The sequence below is a fragment of the Salvelinus sp. IW2-2015 genome, linkage group LG11, assembly GCF_002910315.2.
Source record: "Salvelinus sp. IW2-2015 linkage group LG11, ASM291031v2, whole genome shotgun sequence".
Taxonomy (NCBI): Eukaryota; Metazoa; Chordata; class Actinopteri; order Salmoniformes; family Salmonidae; genus Salvelinus; species Salvelinus sp. IW2-2015.
Window position 1 is genome coordinate 18,767,899 of NC_036851.1, and position 19,100 is coordinate 18,786,998.

At 43.8% G+C, this 19,100-nt stretch overlaps 1 protein-coding gene across 1 annotated transcript in view; it reads left to right on the forward strand.

The window, feature by feature from the left end:
- LOC111969942 (membrane-associated guanylate kinase, WW and PDZ domain-containing protein 1-like) overlaps positions 1-19,100 on the forward strand; it is a 193,091-nt gene that overhangs the window by 131,931 nt on the left and 42,060 nt on the right. The window contains 2 exon segments of the mRNA XM_023996341.2: positions 16,555-16,674; positions 17,393-17,599. Of these exon segments, the coding sequence (XP_023852109.1) occupies positions 16,555-16,674; positions 17,393-17,599 (327 nt within the window).

The following is a 19,100-nucleotide window of genomic DNA, read 5'->3' on the forward strand; positions in this document are numbered from 1 at the left end:
TCACAGCAACGGTAGCATGCAGGTAGCATGCACAAGCCAACCTAACTAACCTAGAACCAACCCAAATAACCTAGAAAAAACTACCTCAGATGACAGTCCTATAACATGTTACACAATAAATCTATGTTTTGTTCGAAAAATGTGCATATTTTAGCTATAAATCAGTTTTACATTACTGCTACCATCATAGCTACAGTCAGAAATCGCACGGTAGTAGCCAGAGTAAATACAGACACCAACGTCAACTACCTAATTACACATCATAAAACATTTCAGAAAAATATATGGTGGATAGCAAATGAAAGACAAAGATCTTGTGAATAGAGCCAATATTTCCGATTTTTGAAGTGTTTTACAGCGAAAACACAACATATCGTTATATTAGCTTACTACAATAGCTAACACACAGCAGCATTGATTCTAGTCAAACGCTAGCGATAGCACAGTTCGACAGATATATGAAATAGTATCCCAAATTGGGTCCTTATCTTTGTTGATCTTCCATCAGAATGTTCTCCAAGGGGTCCTTTGTTCAGAACCGTCTTTATTTGGAACCAGAACGAACAATTTCCCTCTTGAATTAGCAAGCACACTGGCCGTGCTGTGTTTGCTAAAAAAAACCTTTTCCCTTCGGTCTGACAAAAATTCTTGCGTCGCATCACGTCTAAAGTCCAGAATACATTTCAATAATATAATTAAAGTATATTGAAAAAACATACTTTAGGATGATATTGTGACATGTATCAAATAAAATCGAAGCCAGAGATCATATTCACCTATAACGACGGTTTTCCAGGAGGCTACTCCAGATCCAACTTCGCGCCTTCCAAAAAAAATAAAGTGGCACTTCTCACTCAAGAGGTTGTATACAACCCCTGAACGAGATAATCAAGTCATTTCTGCTCTCACTTCCGCATCGACACCCAGGGGAAGGTGTATGACGTGTTTCTACAGTCATAAGTGACATGCCCTTTTATAGACAAGGTCTTAAAGAGAGACTTCGCATTTGGAAATCTCACTTCCGGATAGGAAAATGTCTGTAAAAAGAGTTCTGTTTCACTTAGAGAAATAATTCAAACGCTTTTAGAAACTAGAGACTGTTTTCTATCCAATAGTAATAATAATATGCATATTGTACGAGCAAGAATTGAGTACGAGGCCGTTTAAATATCATACGATTTTCTCCAAAAGTGAAAACAGCACCCCCTGTCCTCAACAGGTAGGCTTCATCCTATATGCAAAACGTAGCTCAAGAGAAAGTGTCCACTCATCATTCTTGCTGCATTAAGTTCAGTAGCCATACATCTCCTCTCCTACAGTAGTTGGGCGTGCGAGTGGTCTCTATTAAATAGGGAACGGGGATGCCTAGTCAGTTGCACAACTGAATGCATTCAACTGAAATTCCGCATTTAACCCAACCCCTCTGAATCAGAGCGGTGCATGGGGCTGCCATAATCTACTTCCACGGCGCCCGGGTACCAGTTGTTGGGAGTTAACTGCCTTGATCAAGGGCAGAATGGTAGATTTTTCCACCTTGCCCATTCTGGAATTTGAACCAGCGACCATTCGGTTACTGGCCCACCGCTTTTAACCCGCTAAGCTACCTGACGAATAGGCTATAGCCTATGCATTGGCGGAGAAGCACGGGGCAGTTATCTTTGCAAGGAAATGAACTTCCTAAATACAGTATGTTTTGGTAATAGTTTACTACATTGTCCAGAAATAAATATTGATCACCTATATTAGTCTGTGAAAATTGTCCCGCTCCTAAAAGGTAGGCTATATGCAAAAATGTCCAACTCTGCTCTCTTCAAACTACATCTAGCCTATTGGCTGATATAGCCCAGTAATACCTATAGCCTAATATAATGGGCCATGTGAGAATCTCTGGTCATTTACCCTATTCATTAAGTCACTTTTTTTGCGCATTTTGATATTGCTGGGAGCATGGCTAGCAAGCAACCTGCATCACATATTGCCTAAAATAACATTGTGGAACTGTGGTTGGGTTCTGGCCCAGTTCTTGCAGTAGCAGGTGGTAGTCGGACAGAAAGCCATCGGGAGAGTGCTGGTAAGGTATGAAAAGCTGTGGGTGCAGGCAGGAGCAGGATGAATAACTCAGTCCCGCATAGACCTCTAGCGCGCACACACACACTTCAGTGTCCTTCCCTTTGCTTCCCCACTCTAGTGATTCATTTCAACTAGCCTGGTTCCTCCAGTATACACACTGCTGCCGACCCTGCTGTAACTCTCTTCCCCTCTGGACCATGGAGGAGCTCTACTGTCAGATAGTCACGTCTGGGTGTCTGTCATTCTTGGATACATAGGGAGAGGAGCAGGGGGATCTCACAGTAATCTCTGGGGGGAGAGAGGTCGTCCTCCTAGTTTGTCCAGTAAACACTGGAAGTCAGCAAATCTGCCTGTGACCTGGCTGTTGAGAGCACAGCAAACAGAGCTGTGTCATCTGAGCTCAGCTCACCAGCAGCAGCCAACAGTAGCCTCACCATGGCTGGTCTCCTCTGGGTCCAGATATGTAGGATTCACCCCAGACAAAACTAAAGACTGTTTGACCACTGTAATGTAGGCGACAGTATTCAGCTCATTCTGTTCGTTTTTTAAAATGTATACATTGAATATTTAAGGACTTGGACATTGTGCCAGTGGGTTGTTGCAATATTAAGTCATGGCTGCCCATTTCTTTGGAAGATCTCTGGATCTCATTTAATTTTCTTTTACCTTAACTAAGCAAGCCAGTTAAGAACAAATTCTTATTTACAATGACGGCCTACCCAGGACGACGCTGGGCCAATTCTGTGCCGTCCTATGGGACTCCCAATCACAGCTGGATGTGATGCAACCTGGATTTGAACCAGGGACTGCAGTGACACCTCTTGCACTGAGATGCAGTGTCTTAGACCACCGCACCACTCGGAGCCCATTCGTTCTCAAGGAGGAAGACAAGCAGTCAATAATACGATGGCGGAGTGTGGCTCACTGTCTCCGTTCTGTCACCGTGAAGTCGGCCAAGAAGTCAAACTCTGTTGCCCTTGTGGGCTGAATGTAGGTTGCAGCTGAAATCCAAGCCCAGGTTCAATGGGGATGTGTAGGCCCGGGGTGCTTCACTGCTCTAGGGAACGGAGCTGTGGAGAGGAAATAAACCCTTTTTTAAATGTATTTTTACACACAGCTATTTTTAGAGCCTGTGTTGTGAGCAGCAGCATGCCTCCACAACCTCCTTTTGCCTTTGTGATGTGTTTTGAACCGTGATGATCAAAACACGGCTGATTTTAGAGCGCTGTGTGTTTGCCTCAGTGGTGCTGTCTCTGTCAGTGCAGAAATGGGCTATTTTCTACCCTGGTTCTATATATAATATATATTTTTTAAGCAGGTGATCTGAATGTAATCTTCTCCTCGGCAGTCGTTCATCGGCCGAGGGAATGTATAATGTTATCATGTAAATGAGTCAAAGAATAATTTCTTTATTTTTGTCTTGCAATCAAGTCCAAGCCTCACAAATGTCAGTGTTGAAAAGATCTGAGTCAATTGTGCCAGCCGACGAGAGAGCAGAGGCTCTCTAAAATAGTCAGCAATTACATATGCATGAGGCCCTTGGATTAGTCTGCCAGAACAGCAGTTCAGTGGCGACCAAAAGGAAGAGGTTAGTTGACTTGAATCCCCATCACTGGGGGCATGGAAGCGATCCATTTCATTGGACAAGGCACAAGATAAACTGTTTATTTTTAAGTACAGTACGGGAGGAGTTTGTTCCACTCAACACAGGACACATTCCCACCTTTGATTTATTCCCACAGCCAGAGCCTCCATTGTTTAGTGGATTAGAGGTAGAGAGGACCGTTTATAGGAGGCTGCCTGGTTGGTTCTGTGTACTCAGACTCTCACTGTTGTTTCCTGCTGGACAGACAGAGAGAGGGACAAATGGCTTCCTGTGAACATGCTCTCAGGCCAGGGTGGATCAGTAATAAGATTGTGAGGCGCGAGGGGAAACCGGTCTGGCCTGTCTGAATTGAATCAACACCTCCGTCCCACTGTATCATACCACACCCAACCCCTGCACAGCCCACACTTCCTACCCCACACCTGTCTACCCAATCTTACCCCACACTGTCATGCCTGGGAGGGAGACCCAGAGGATATGGGGCAGTCTGAGATTGGGAGTGGGGAGGGTGGGAGTGGAACTAGGGTCAGTCATGGTGAACTGGATAGACACATAGGGTTGTGTGTGATGGTTAGCACTTCATTGGAGATGACGGGGGTAAGACTGTAGACTGTTGATCAGTGGTCTCCAGCAGGTCGATCGCAAATGAAATCAAATATGTTGGTCACATTCACATATTTAGCAGATGTTATTGCGGGTGTAGCAAAATGCTTGTGTTCCTAGCTCCAACAGTAAAGTAGTATCTAACAATTCACAATACACACAAATCTATAAGTAAATGAATGGAATTAAGAAATGTATAAATATTAGGACAAGCTGTGTATAGAGTAAAATACAATACACTACCGTTCAAAAGTTTGGGGTCACTTAGAAATGTCCTTGTTTTTGAAAGAAAAGCAACAAAAAAATTGTCCATTAAAATTACATCAAATTGACTATTGTAGCTGGAAACTGAATATTTTTCATGGAATATCTACATGGGTGTATAGAGGCCCATTATCAGCAACCATCACTCCTGTGTTCCAATGGCACGTTGTGTTAGCTAATCCAAGTTTATCATTTTAAATAGCTAATTGATCATTAGAAAACTCTTTTGCAATTATGTTAGCACAGCTGAAAACTGTTGTTCTGATTTAAAAAAGCAATAAAACTGGCCTTTTTTAGACTAGTTGCGTATCTGGAGCATCAGCATTTGTGGGTTTGATTACAGGCTCAAAATGGCCAGAAACAAAGACCTTTCTTCTGAAACTCGTCAGTCTATTCTTGTTCTGAGAAATTAAGACTATTCCATGTGAGATATTTCCAAGAAACTGAAGATCTCGTACAACGCTGTGTACTACTCCCTTCACAGAACAGCGCAAACTGGCTCTAACCAGAATAGAAAGAGGAGTGGGAGGCCCCGGTGCACAACTGGGCAAGAGGACAAGTACATTAGTGTCTAGTTTGAGAAACAGACGCCTCACAAGTCCTCAACTGGCGGCTTTAATAAATAGTACCGCAAAACACCAGTCTCAATGTCAACAGTGAAGAGGCGACTCCAGGATGCTGGCCTTCTAGTTTTATTACTTCTTTAATCAGCACAACAGTTTTCAGCTGTGCTAACATAATTGCAAAATGGTTTTCTAATGATCAATTAGCCTTTTCAAATGATAAATTGGATTAGCTAACACAACGTGTCATTTGGAACACAGGAGTGATGGTTGCTGATAATGGGCCTATGTAGATATTCCATAAAAAAATCTGCTGTTTCCAGGCCTGTAGTCTACAATAGTAATTTACAAATTTAACATTGTCTACACTGTATTTCTGATCAATTTGATGTTTTTTTAATGGTCAAAAAATGTGTTTTCTTTCAAAAACAAGGACATTTCTAAGTGGCCCCAAACTTTTGAACGGTAGTGTACATATGAAATGAGTAAAGCATAGTGTTCCATTATTAAAGTGGCCAGTGATTCCATGTCTATGTATATAGGGCAGCCACCTCTAAGGTGCAGAGTTGAGTAACCGGGTGGTAGCCGGCTAGTGATGGCTATTTATCAGTCTGATGGCGTTGATATAGCAGCTGTTTTTCAGTCTCGGTCTCTCGGTCCCAGATAGCGGGGTGAACAGGCTGTGGCTGATGTCCTTGATGATCTTTTTGGTCTTCCTGTGACATCGGGTGCTGTAGGTGTTCTGGGGGGCAGGCGGTGCAGTTGCTGTACCAGGTGGTGATACAGCCCGACAGGATGCTCTCAATTGTGCATCTGTAAAGGTCTGTGAGGGTCTTAGGGGCCAAGCCAATTTTTTTCAGCCTCCAGACGTTGAAGAGGCGCTGTTGCACCTTCACCACACTGTGTGAGTAGACCATTTCAGATTGTCAGTGATGTGTACGCCGAGGAACTTGAAGCTTTCCACCTTCTCCACTGCGGTCCTGTTGATGTGGATAGATGTATGCTCCCTCTGCTGTTTCCTGACGTCCACGATCAGCTCCTTCATTTTGTTTGATGTTGAGGGAGAGGTTATTTTCCTGGCACCACTCCACCAGGGCCCTCCCTGTAGGCTATCAGGCCTACTACTGTTGTGTCGTCTGCAAACTTGATCATTGAGTTGGAGGCGTCCGTGGCCACGTAGTCATTGGTGAGCAGGGAGTACAGGAGGGGGCTGAGCACGCACCCATGTGGGGCCCCTGTGCTGAGGATCAGCAAAGTGGAGGTATTGTTTCCTACCTTCACCACCTGGGGGCGGCCCATCAGGAAGTCCAGGACCCAGTTGCACAGGGCGGGGTTCAGACCTAGGGCCCCGAGTTTAATGATGAGCTTGAAAGGTACTATGGTGTTAAAAGATGAGCTATAGTCAATAAACAGCATTCTTACAAAGGTATTCCTCTTGTCCAGATGGGATAGGGCAGTGTGCAGTGCGATGGCGATTGCATCGTCTGTGGCTCTATTGTGGCGGTATGCAAATTCAAGTGGGTCTAGTATGTCAGGTAAGGTAGCGATGATATGATCGTTGACTAGTCTCTCAAAGCACTTCACTTCAGAAGTGAGTGTACGGGGCAATAGTAATTTAGTTCAGTTACATTTGCTTTCTTGGGTACAGGAACAATGGTGGACATCTTGAAGCAAGTGGGAACAATAGACTGGGATAGGGAGAGATTGAGTATGTATGTAAAAATACTCCAGCCAGCTGGTCTGCGCATACTCTGAGGACGCGGCTAGGGATGCGGTCTTTGCCGGCAGCCCTGCGAGGGTTAACGCACTTAAATGTCTAACTCATGTAGGCCAATGAAAACGAGAGCCAACAGTCCTTGGAAGCTGGCCGCATCGGTGTTATCCTCAAAGCAGGCAAAGAAGGTGTTCAGCTAGTCCGGGAGCACGACGTTAGTGTCTGCGACGTGGCTGGTTTTCCCTTTTGTAATCTGTAATTGTCTGTAAACCCTGCCACACGTCTCATGTCTGAGCTGTTAAATTGCGACTCCAATTTGTCTCTGTACTGACGTTTTGCCTGTTTGATTGCCTTACGGAGGGAATAACTACACTGTTTGTATTCTACCATATTCCCAGTCACCTTGCCATGGTTAAATGCGGTGGTTTTCGCTTTCAGTTTTGCGTGAATGCTGCCATCTATCCACGGTTTCTGGTTTGGGAGGGTTTTAATAGTCATAGGTGGGAATAACATCCCCTATACACTTCCTGATGAACTCAGTCACCGTGTCTGTGTATACGTCAATGTTATTCTCACAGGCTACCCAGAACATATCCCAGTCCGATTGTTTTGATCAATCTTGAAGCGTGGATTCTGATTGGTCAGACCAGCGTTGAATAGACCGTAGCACCGGAACTTCCTGTTTGAGTTTCTGCCAATAAAAAGGGAGGAGTGATCTGGTTTGCCTAAGGGGGGCGGGGGAGGGCCTTGTAGGCATCCCAGGACGGGGAGTAGCAGTGGTCGAAACGTTTTTCCAGCGCGAGTACTACAGTCAATGTGTTAATAGAACTTTGGTGACTATAACCGAAGAAAATTATCTTGGGAGGCAATACGGTCGGAATTTGATTGAGGTATTCTAGGTCGGGTGAGCAAAGGACTTGAGTTTCTGTACATTATCACAGTCACACCATGAGTAGTTAGTCATGAAACATACACCACCACCTTTCATCTTCCTGGAGAGTTCTTTATTCCTGTCTGCACGATGTACTGAGAACCCAGCTGGCTGTATGGACGGGACAGTATATCCGGAGAGAGCCATCATTCTGTGAAACAGAGTATGTTACAGTCCCTGATGTTTATCTGGAAGGAGATCCTCGCCCTTAGCTCGTCTGCTTTATTGTCCAGAGACTGAACATTAGCAAGTAGTATACTCGGAAGTGGTGGATGGTGTGCTTGCCTCCTAAGTCGGACTAGAAGTCCACTTCGAATACCTCTTCTCCGCCGGCGGTGTCTTGGAGCAGCCTCTGAGATAAGTTCAACTGCCTCGTGGGGTTAAGAACAAAGAATCCAATTAGGGAAAGTCTTATTCCTGGTGGTAATGCTGGTGAGTTACCTCCATTCTGGTATCCAAAGTTATTTCCGGCTGTATGTAGTAACACAAAAAACGTTATGGGCTAATAATGTAATAAATATCACCAAAAAAACGAAATACTGCAAAGTTGCTTAGGAGCTTGAAGCAGAGCTGCCATGTCTGTGATGACAGAAATACTTTCCCCAAAACCTTCTCAATTAACCCTTTCACACGTACCATCACACAGGTGTGAGCATTCTACAGTGATCCTTGAAGCGTACGATCACACCGGTGTGATTAGAAGCTTATTTAGAACGGCCATTTTCGAATGACGCAACAATCAGCATTTGAGCTGGGCACACTGTTTTTTCAGAAACATTTTGCACAAACACAGTCCTTAAAGTTATGTCCAGAATGTGAGCAGTTTATTTTTGGATGCAATGTTCAGACATTCACAGAGGCATGGACAGCATAACACAATCATCCAAACCGGAAACATGTAGGCTACATTTGTCCTCGCTCTAACTGAGGAAAGATTGACTTAACACAAGCGTCATGTTTGTATAACTCTCAGCTGGCATAAACTACAAAATGAATTAGCTAATAGAAATTACTATTTATAATTAATCACATCACAGGTGAGCTCACCATTGATCGAATTAATTGCGTAAAACACTGTCTAGAAATCGAAAGTAATCCGAAGATGGGTAGTTTCTGCACGCTGCCATGCTTTTTTTTCTCTCACAGAAACCAAAGATAAGTGAAGACAACATGAGTTTGGTCTGTTTATAGTATGCATGTTGAAGGGGGCGTGTCGTCTACCATCGTTCACATCCCACCATTAATTTCCAGAAGTTCTCAAAAAATGGGTGAACCCTTACTCACCTCATTTTGTTATAACATCTTTGGTCTGACAGAAGATTACGTGAAACCCAGAATGCATTTTATGTCAACAAGCATGGCTCCATACACAGCTGGAATTAGCTTAGCTCATCATAATCAGTACAACCTTCAAAAAAGTATTTTACACACATAATATGTGCCCATTACAATCTATGCAAGAATCGGAATGCATGATTTGTCACCGGAAATTGAGAACGTGAATAAACAGTAAAAATATAAAATATTACCACACAAACATTTTCTGATAGTGATTTATTGATACAAGTGGTGCGTGCCGGCAGTCCATCACGTAACCTCTCACTCCCACTCTGAGCCATTCAGTGTTGTTGTTCATGTATGTAGCTAGTGAGCAAAGCTGTAGCATTAGCAATGTCTTTCAAAGGAGACAACTCACAAATCGTGGAAATTCTGGATATTCTTTTTAATTCTGGTGTTCTGTCAATATATTCCTCCAAAAGGCACAGGTTTGGGGTCAAGTTTTTTGTCATGTGCGACCGTGAAGCCAGGATTTTGTCAAGACATTTAATAGTTTACACAGGGTCCACCACTGACATCCACATTATGAGGCTTGGGGTGTCCGGGGGCCGTGGTGTGACCATACTGGCTGCCTTATCTCAGCAAGGGACCACATCTTTGTATGTGGACAATTGGTACAGCAGTCCCACACTCTTCAGCATCTGCTCTCCAACAGCACAGGGGCCTTGTGCACAGTCAGGTTGAACAGGAAGGGATGCCAGCATTCGGATGCAGGAAGATGCAGAGAGGGGAGGTGGAGTTCAAGGAGAACGGTCACAAGCTGGCAGTAAAGTGGTATGACAAACGAAACATCCATGTCCTCTCCACTGTCCATACAGCAACCATGTCGGCCACAGGGAAGAGAGAAATCCTCTCCACTGTCCATATAGCAACAATGTCGACCACAGGAAGAGAGAAATCCTCTCCATGTCCATATAGCAACCATGTCGGCCACAGGGAAGAGAGAAATCCTCTCACTGTCCAATATAGCAACCATGTCGGCCACAAGGAAGACAAATCCTCTCCACTGTCATTAGCAACAATGTCGACACAAGGGGAGAGAGAATCCTCTCCACTGTCCATATAGCAACAATGTCGACCACAGGGGAGAAGAGAGCAAAATCCACCAGACTGTGTGCTTGACTATAACGTCAAAATGGGGCAGTGGATAAGGCGAACATGATAAACATCTTTGTGGATGCATTCGGAAACGACCAAGTGGTATAAGAATATATTTTTTCTATCTGATCAACGCAGCCCTCAGTGGCCACATAGTTCACCGCCAACTAACAGGGGAGATTTGATTACTGAACAAGGTATTTTTTGTAATTGGCACATACAGTTCACATGCAAATCACATACAGAAATATTAACATAATAAGCACTTAGATTTGATAGAAAAGCAGCCTGGATTTGAACCAGGGTGTCTATAGTGACGCCTCTGAAGAATGGCTGTGCCCATAGGACCGCTGTGCCACTGGGAATCATAAGGCCAGGGTAGCTTCAAAATACAACACAAGCTAATACTTCTCTGACGCAATTAGCATTGTTTTACAGAGCTAATAGAAGAATGTAGCTAGCTACCTAAGCACGATTGAATATAACACCATAAAGGTTATGAAATGAGTAATGTTACATCGCGTGTCTGCGGTTATAAGGAATATAGGGGCAGCAGGTAGCCTAGTGGTTAGAGTGTTGGACTAGTAACCGGAAGGTTGCAAGATTGAATCTCTGAGCTGACGAGGTAAAAATCTGTCGTTCTGCCCCTGAACAAGGCATGTAACCCACTGTGCCTAGGCCAATATTGAAAATAAGAATTTGTTCTTAACTGACTTGCCTAGTTAAATAAAGGTTAAAAAAAAAAATACACAAATATATTATGCTCCATACATACAGTGAGCTACAGTAGAAATGACATATTATAACGTAATAAGGCACTTTGATAGAAACGCACACATTTCCTAAGTTATTATTGGTAACGAAAGCAATGACTGTGAAGCGGGCAACAGACGGAAAATGTGAACATGTGTGTGTGTGCAGGTCCTGTTCTGACGGGACATGCGCAAATGTCTGCAGACTTGAACAGCACAAACAATTGCGAAGTGCTTGGGGAATTTTGTCCGGGTCAGAAATGTCTTAAAAATTATTTGTCCGCAAAAGTAAAAATGACTACTTTTATGTGAATGAATGAGGCGGAACACACCTCAATTCAAACTGTTCTTAGAAAATAAATAGAAATTGACAAGTTGAAAACAGCCTATAAATAAAAACAGGCTCCGTGCCTTGGTTTGATGGCAACGCAGATTAAATGTACTGTTGCGTAACAATCACATTCTGGAATGGAGAGAACGTTCTAACATCACGTGCATATAAACACTCACGCTGGGGCGACCGTTAGAGATATTTGGAACTCACATATGAAAAGGTTAAATGTTAACTGCTTACCTGATTTATTTAACACTTTTTTTGGTTACTACATGATTCCATACAGTATGTGTTATTTCATAGTTTTGATGTCTACACAATTATTCTACAATGTACAAAATAGTAAAAAGAAAGAAAAACCCTTCAACCAGCTTCACCTGGAATGCTTTTCCAACAGTCTTGAAGGAGTTCCCACATATGCTGAGCACTTGTTGGCTGATTTTCCTGGTCCTACTCATCCCAATCCATCTCAGTTGGGTTGAGATTGTGGAGGCCAGGTCATCTGATGCAGCATTCCATCACTCTCATTCTTGGTCAAATAGCCCTGACTCAGCCTGGAGGAGTGTTTAAATTCAGATGTGATTGAAGCATTGACATGGACTCAGAACATCTAATGATGTTGTTTCTCTATAAAGAATTGTAATTTCGAGAGTGGAAAACTAAATAAATATCTAAAACCAGGAAAAAACTATTTGGGAAAATGTTAAACATTATTTAGTATTTAAAAAATCATGGATTTTATAGGGTCCCCCTTAGAGTTGTTTATTAACCATTGTTTTACCAGATATATTGACAGAAAATATAGTGCTCGCAACATGTTTAATTTTTTTAAAATTAGCTCTCATGCTAGAAAAGGTTAGAGACCCCTGCTGTAGATAATTGATTGTCTGTGAGGTAGCTAGCTGAGGTCACAGTGATGGCATGTATCGATTGTGGTTCAGGTGTCATGGTGATGTCACCTTCATAGCATCCAGCTCATGATAACCAGAGTGATGCGTACATGCCAAGGGATGACATATTGATTTTGAAACTTTACTGCTATTTTGGGGGTGATAATAGGTTAATGAGGCTAGCTGTTCAGGGATGATTGTGGACTAGATGTAAGGGTGCTGACTGAAATGATCAATATGTTGGGAGCAGTGACATGGGGTTGTGGTCAGGTCACTGGCTATGGGGAGGATTAGGCCAGGCCAGGATACTGATGCTGAACAGCAGAGGGATCCAGCCTTTCACAGTGACAAATCAAATTATATTTGCTCACATACACATATCTAGCATATCTAACAATACATAACAATACACACACATCTAAAGTAAAATAATGCAATTAAGAAAGGACACGTGTGTGTGTGTGTGTGTGTGTGTGTGTGTGTGTGTGTGAGAATTTCTTGGGGGATGTTGCTTTTTAAAGCCCATTAGGTGATTTGTTTTTCCTTGTTTGGCCCTGGACCATGTCATTTGGCGGCCACACCTCTCCCCTTAGCAATGGGGAAGCTACAGATGTGAGTGTATGTGTGTGAACAGCTGCTGATTGTGATAAGTGTTTCCTCTGTTAACTTTTGGAGCGTTTACAGGCCTGTGTGCACCTCATGCTGTGCTCCTGTTTCCACCGGTGGCACAGTCTGGGGGTGGGCTAGGGGTCCATGTATGGGTGACTGGGCCACCGGTGGAAAAAGGAGCACGGCATGGTGTGCACACATACAGTCACATATTTGGGTATTATTTTAGACAATATTGCAGTATTACTTTTGCCCTAGTCGGCCAGTCCTGCACCAAAACTTCACATTGTCACTTTTCTGACATCCAGAGCAATCAGAATCATACGGAAAATGGTATCAACTGCAGTATGAGTAAATTTGGCTCTCAGTGTCAGAGAAGACTGAGGCTAGCTTATGAGTGATTGTCATTCCAGGGTTGTCCTTACCAACAGAAAATGTCTCACTGCATGCAATGTAAGCCTAGGCCTGCAACATTCACTGCCCTACTCCATACACACAATGTTAATCAGTGTACACTGTTTGTGTGGAAATGCATGTCTGCATTATGGTTAATACAATATGCTAATGTTGCAGGATATAAATAACTGCTACCATGGTAAATAGTGCATTAGAGTGGACAGCTTCTCAGTATTGAAAGCCTTATCATCAATCAAGCTTTTGCTGTATTACTGATGATATTACCGCACTGGCGATTCTCAACAATCCCTCTAGCCATGCGTTAACGTTAGGCTATTGCTTGCATCAAATCTCAAAGGCCTTGTGTGTTGATTGGTGGTTTATGCTAACTGTGTAAAGGTTAGTTTGGGGCTCTCTCTAGTGTTCCTCCGGGTTTGTGAGGTCAGGCTGGAACAGAAGAGGTCTGTGCTGTCGTTTTACTCGTTAAAGCGATTCTCTGAGGAGCTTTGAAGGACTTTCTCTTCCACAGCAGACATCAATGGAGCTTTTGTGTGGGACAGGGAATTAACTCGATAGGAATGACAGTGTTCTAATCATCTGGCTGAGAGGATGGCTATTCTGGCCTGGAAATACGGGTCACAACTCACACTTCCTGTTTGTCTCTGAGTGGAGCCATGTGATTGGCAGGATGAGTCAACAGCACTACTGAGTCTGCTTTGGTAGTAGAACAGTCATCCTGGGTGAAGCCTCCACCAAAGTCAACACTACAGATGTACAGTCTCCATGGGGTTCCTCTGATAGAGTTCAGCCTTTGTTTGAGGGTTTGTCTTACGCATCGATTTTCCCTCACTAGAAGAAAGATGAGTTAGTTTGCACTGAGGGTGGAGGAGATGTGAATCACCGACCACAGTGACGTCGTACACAAGCTACATTGTACACCGAACACAATTTACAGAGGAGCAATCCCATTATGTCACATCTCCTGTAAGTCACAGCTGTGGCTACAGGGGAGAGGATATTGAAGAAGTGATTGAGAATATGACAGTGGTGTGATTGAGACTATGGCACTGGTGCGTGTGAGTTATCGTCACATCTCTGATTTATCTCAGCTGTCATTGAAATGGCCGCTGTGGCAAGAGCATCTCCCAACTTCTTCTCCCAGCTCCCTGGGCTATTTTTACCAGCAGCCATATTCTCATCAGCTCACTGGAGTGAGGAGGCTGTTGTTCCCATACTGAAGAGAAGGAACAAGCAGGAGAGATTGGTGATTGGTTCTCCCTCCACTTTTTAGGTAGAAGGAGCTGCTACCTCGTGGGCGGCCATCTTTGTTCAGACATCACAGTGCTTGTAGTAAAGCAACATTGTAGACAGATGGTATTATTTTTCTGTTGATGAGATTTCTTGAAAATGTAATAAGTGTATTCTAATTCATCCACCATGACAAAAGCGTTACCTCAATCCTTGCTTGGTCAAGCAGAATATCTTTGGAGTAGCAGTAGGTAAACAGCATCTCTTTAGTAATGGAGAGGGAAAGATGGAACAAGAGAGGGCGCAGAGAGATAGTGAACAGGAGATGAGTTTGACTGGCTCTGTCATCAATTACCATGGTGGGGTTCCATAATCTCGTCACCAATGTATCATAGAGCCGTTTAACACTGACTTTACACCAGGTATTTCCATACGCCAAATAAATGTGATATATTTTTTATAAATGTGAAGATTTTATAAAATCTTCACATTTTCAAACAGATCATTTATATTTATATATTTTTTTTAAATATATTTATATTTATATATTTTTTTTTAAATATATATATATATATATATTTAAAAAATATATATAAATATAAATGATCTGTTTGAAAATGTGAAGATTTTTTTTTTTACCAAACATACATACAATATATTTATATTTATATATATATATATTTTTTATATATATTTTTTATTTTTATATATAAATATATATATATATTGTATGTATGTTTGGTTAAAAAAAAAACTTCACATTTTCAAACAGTTCATTTATATTTTCCAACGGGGCTATACATTTGGGTGAGGTTTTTTTCTCGCCTAAGGAGCCACTTCCAAAAATGAACCATCTAGTGTTCAGCGAAATAACAACAGACTGTCAAATACAGGTAGCCTAGTCAAATAATTAACATCCAATCACATTAACCGTTACTCTCTCGCGGGAATTTCACTAACGGTCCATATGTAGCCAAACGTAGCTGCTGGTCATGTTGGTATCTGTGCTAATGGCGCAAAATAAATGACAGGGAGATATGGTGGAGTGGTAACGCGCTTGCAAGCAGTTTGACGTCACTTGGGTACACTGCAAATCGTGCTGTTAAGACACTGGTGCCCTTTGCAACCGCATACCCATGTGAGAGTGGATTCTCGGCCCTCACTAGCATTAAAACTAAATAGAGGCACAGACTGTGTGTGGAAAATGATTTAAGACTGAGACTCTCTCCAATACAACCCAACATTGCAGAGTTATGAGCATCCTTTCAAGCACACCCTTCTCATTAACCTGTGGTGAGTTATTCACAATTTTTGATGAACAAATAAGGTTTTATATGTAAGATGGTTAAATAGAGAGAAAAATTATTGATTATATTATTATTTGTGCCCTGGTCCTATAAGAGCTCTTTGTCACTTCCAACGAGCCGGGTTGTGACAAAAACTCTTTCTTATGTTTAAGAAATGTATCGTATAGTGTGTGTGTGTGTGTGTGGCAGGCTTACAATGATGGCAAAAAAACAACATTTGAGAGTACGCTGACCCTGTATGCAGCTGGAGGTTGAATGTTTGAAGGGGTACGGGACTATAACAAGTTTGGGAACCACGGCCTTACACCACCTGTCCCACTGTCAGGAGCCATTAACATGAGAGCTGTCCACATCTATGATTACCAAACGCTCCCCCTAACACACACACACACACACACACACACACACACACACACACACACACACACACACACACACACACACACACACACACAGTAGTGTTACTGTCTCTTATACACATCTAGATGTGTATAAGAGACAGCACACACACACACACACACACACACACACACACACACACACACAGTAGTGTTACTCAGACACAGGGTTCCCACAGCATATCCTGAATGCATAAATAAACAAGACTCATCTTTAAGTTGTCATCCAATTACGAGGTCATTGTCACTGATAAATTAATTATTTTGTCACCATGTGTGAATCATGAAACTGACTATGTTTAAAATGCTTTATCTTTGGGTTAATCTCACTCCAACTTCAGCCACAGTTTCTGTGTGGAAGGCTAAATCATTAACTTACGTTGTGTTATCTTCCTGGTTGATGACCCGTCCCTCTCTCTGATTGGCTCCTCAGGTACAACCCGTCCCCCGCGTCACGGAGAGGTGCCTGGGGTAGATTACAACTTCCTGCCGGTGGAGGACTTCCTGGCGCTGGAGCAGAGGGGAACCCTTCTGGAAATAGGAACATATGAAGGTAACTGTCTGCAGCAATGCTCACTCACTCAGTGTATCCATAGTCTGAGTGTGGAGACTAACCAGGGCCCCTCAGAAGTGAACACCATGTAGAGGTAAACCATCCATGTCATCAGTTGAATCCTGGACAAGTTATTTACTTAGGTGTCTACTGTATGTGGGTGGTATATCTCTGGAGGTGAGAGTGTACTAGGTGTGTTTTAAACAGGCTTCTGCATTAAGTTGAGTAGTGATGACAGGAGACCTTTTACAGCCCTGTGTGTATAAACCCATTCCCACAAGATATAGTCATCATTACCCTGGCATCATGTTCTGTGTGAAAGGGGACATGAGAGGGGAAGGGTTCTGTCTTTGTTCGCACGCAACTTCCAGTGTTATGTATATTTGAATAGCGATCAACAACAGTGGAGCATTAAACATGTCATGCATAAATATCATTCATTCACATGCACGTTTAATGAAGTGGCTGTTCCGTCCGTGTAGCTTGGTCGGTGGGCCTAGACAATGGGCCTGTTCCACTTTCCCTGAGAAAACATGCAGCCAGAGGGAACAAACAGCCTCCTCACTTCCACCAATAGAATGCACTGGACCAGAAAGCCCCAAAGGAACTCTGTGGTCATGCCTTCTTAGCCCCCTCATCTGCATACAAAGTCATTATACCCCCTCCTCTCCCTCCCTTTTGTTTTTTCTAAACATGCTAATATCCTCCTGTTGCCTAGGTAACTATTATGGAACACCCAAGCCACCGATCCAGCCCCCTAGTGGGAAAGTGATTACTAGTGATGCTTTGCAAGACAGCCTCCCGGGCTCCCAGCACTCCACTCCCCGACGCACCAAGTCCTACAATGAGATGCAAAATGCTGGAATAGTGCCTGTAGACCTGGAGGAGGACGAGGAACTCCCGGAGATGAACAGTAGCTTAACAGGTAAGAGAGGGAAGGAGAGAGCAAGACATACAGAGAGAGAGAGAGAGAGAGAGAGACTCACAGACACAGAGGGAGAGAGAGACTCGACTCCATGACCAGGCTTACCAGAATGGAGAAGAGAGACTCACAGACACAGAGGGAGAGAGAGACTCACAAATACACAGTAGGGAGAGAGAGACTCACAGAGCACAGAGGGAGAGAGAGAGCACAGACACAGAGGGGAGAGAGAGACTCACAGACACCAGAGGGAGAGAGAGACCTCACAGAACAGAGGGAGAGAGAGACTCACAGACACAGAGGGAGAGAGAGACTCACAGACACAGAGGGAGAGAGAGACTCACAGACACAGAGGAGAGAGAGAAGACTCACAGACACAGAGGGAGAGAGAGACTCACAGACACGGGGAAGAGAGACTCACAGACACAGAGGGAGAGAGAGAACTCACAGACACGAGAGGGAGAGAGAGACTCACAGACACAGAGGAGAGAGAACTCACAGACACAGAGGAGAGAGAGACTCACAGACACAGAGGGAGAGAGAGACTCACAGACACAGAGGGAGAGAGAGACTCACAGACACAGAGGGAGAGAGAGACTCACAGACACAGAGGGAGAGAGAGACTCACAGAACAGAGGGAGAGAGAGACTCACAGACACAGAGGGAGAGAGACTCACAGACACAGAGGGAGAGAGAGACTCACAGACACAGAGGGAGAGAGGAGACTCACAGACACAGAGGGGAGAGAGACTCACAGCACAGAGGGAGAGAGAACTCACGAAGACACAGAGGGAGAGAGAGACTCACAACACAGAGGGAGAGAGAGACTCACAGACACAGAGGAGAGAGAGACTCACAGACACAGAGGAGAGAGAGACTCACAGACCACAGAGGGAAGAGAGAACTCACAGACCAGGAGGGAGAGAGAGACTCACAGACACAGAGGGAGAGAGAGACTCACAGACACAGAGGGAGAGAGAGACTCACAGACACGAGAGGGAGAGACTCACAGACACAGAGGGAGAGAGAGACTCACAGAACACAGAGGGAGAAGAAGAGACTCACAGACAGAGGAGAGAGAGACTCACAGACACAGAGGGAGAGAGAGACTCACAGACACAGAGGGAGAGAAGAGAGACCTCAACAGACACAGAGGGAGAGAGAGACTCACAGACACAGAGGGGAGAGAGAGACTCACAGACACGAGAAGGGACGAGAGAGACTCACAGACACAGAGGGAGAGAGAGACTCACAGACACACGAGGAGAGAGAGACTCACAGACCACAGAGGGAGAGAGAGACTACAACACAGAGGGAGAAGAGAGAGAGAGAAGAGACTCCACACACACACAGGGGAGAGAGAGAGAGAGAGACTCACACACACACAGAGGGAGAGAGAGAAGAGAGAGACTCACACACACACACAGAGAGAGAGAGAGAGACTCACACACACACACAGAGAGAGGAGAGAGAGACTCACACACACACACAGAGAGAGAGAGAG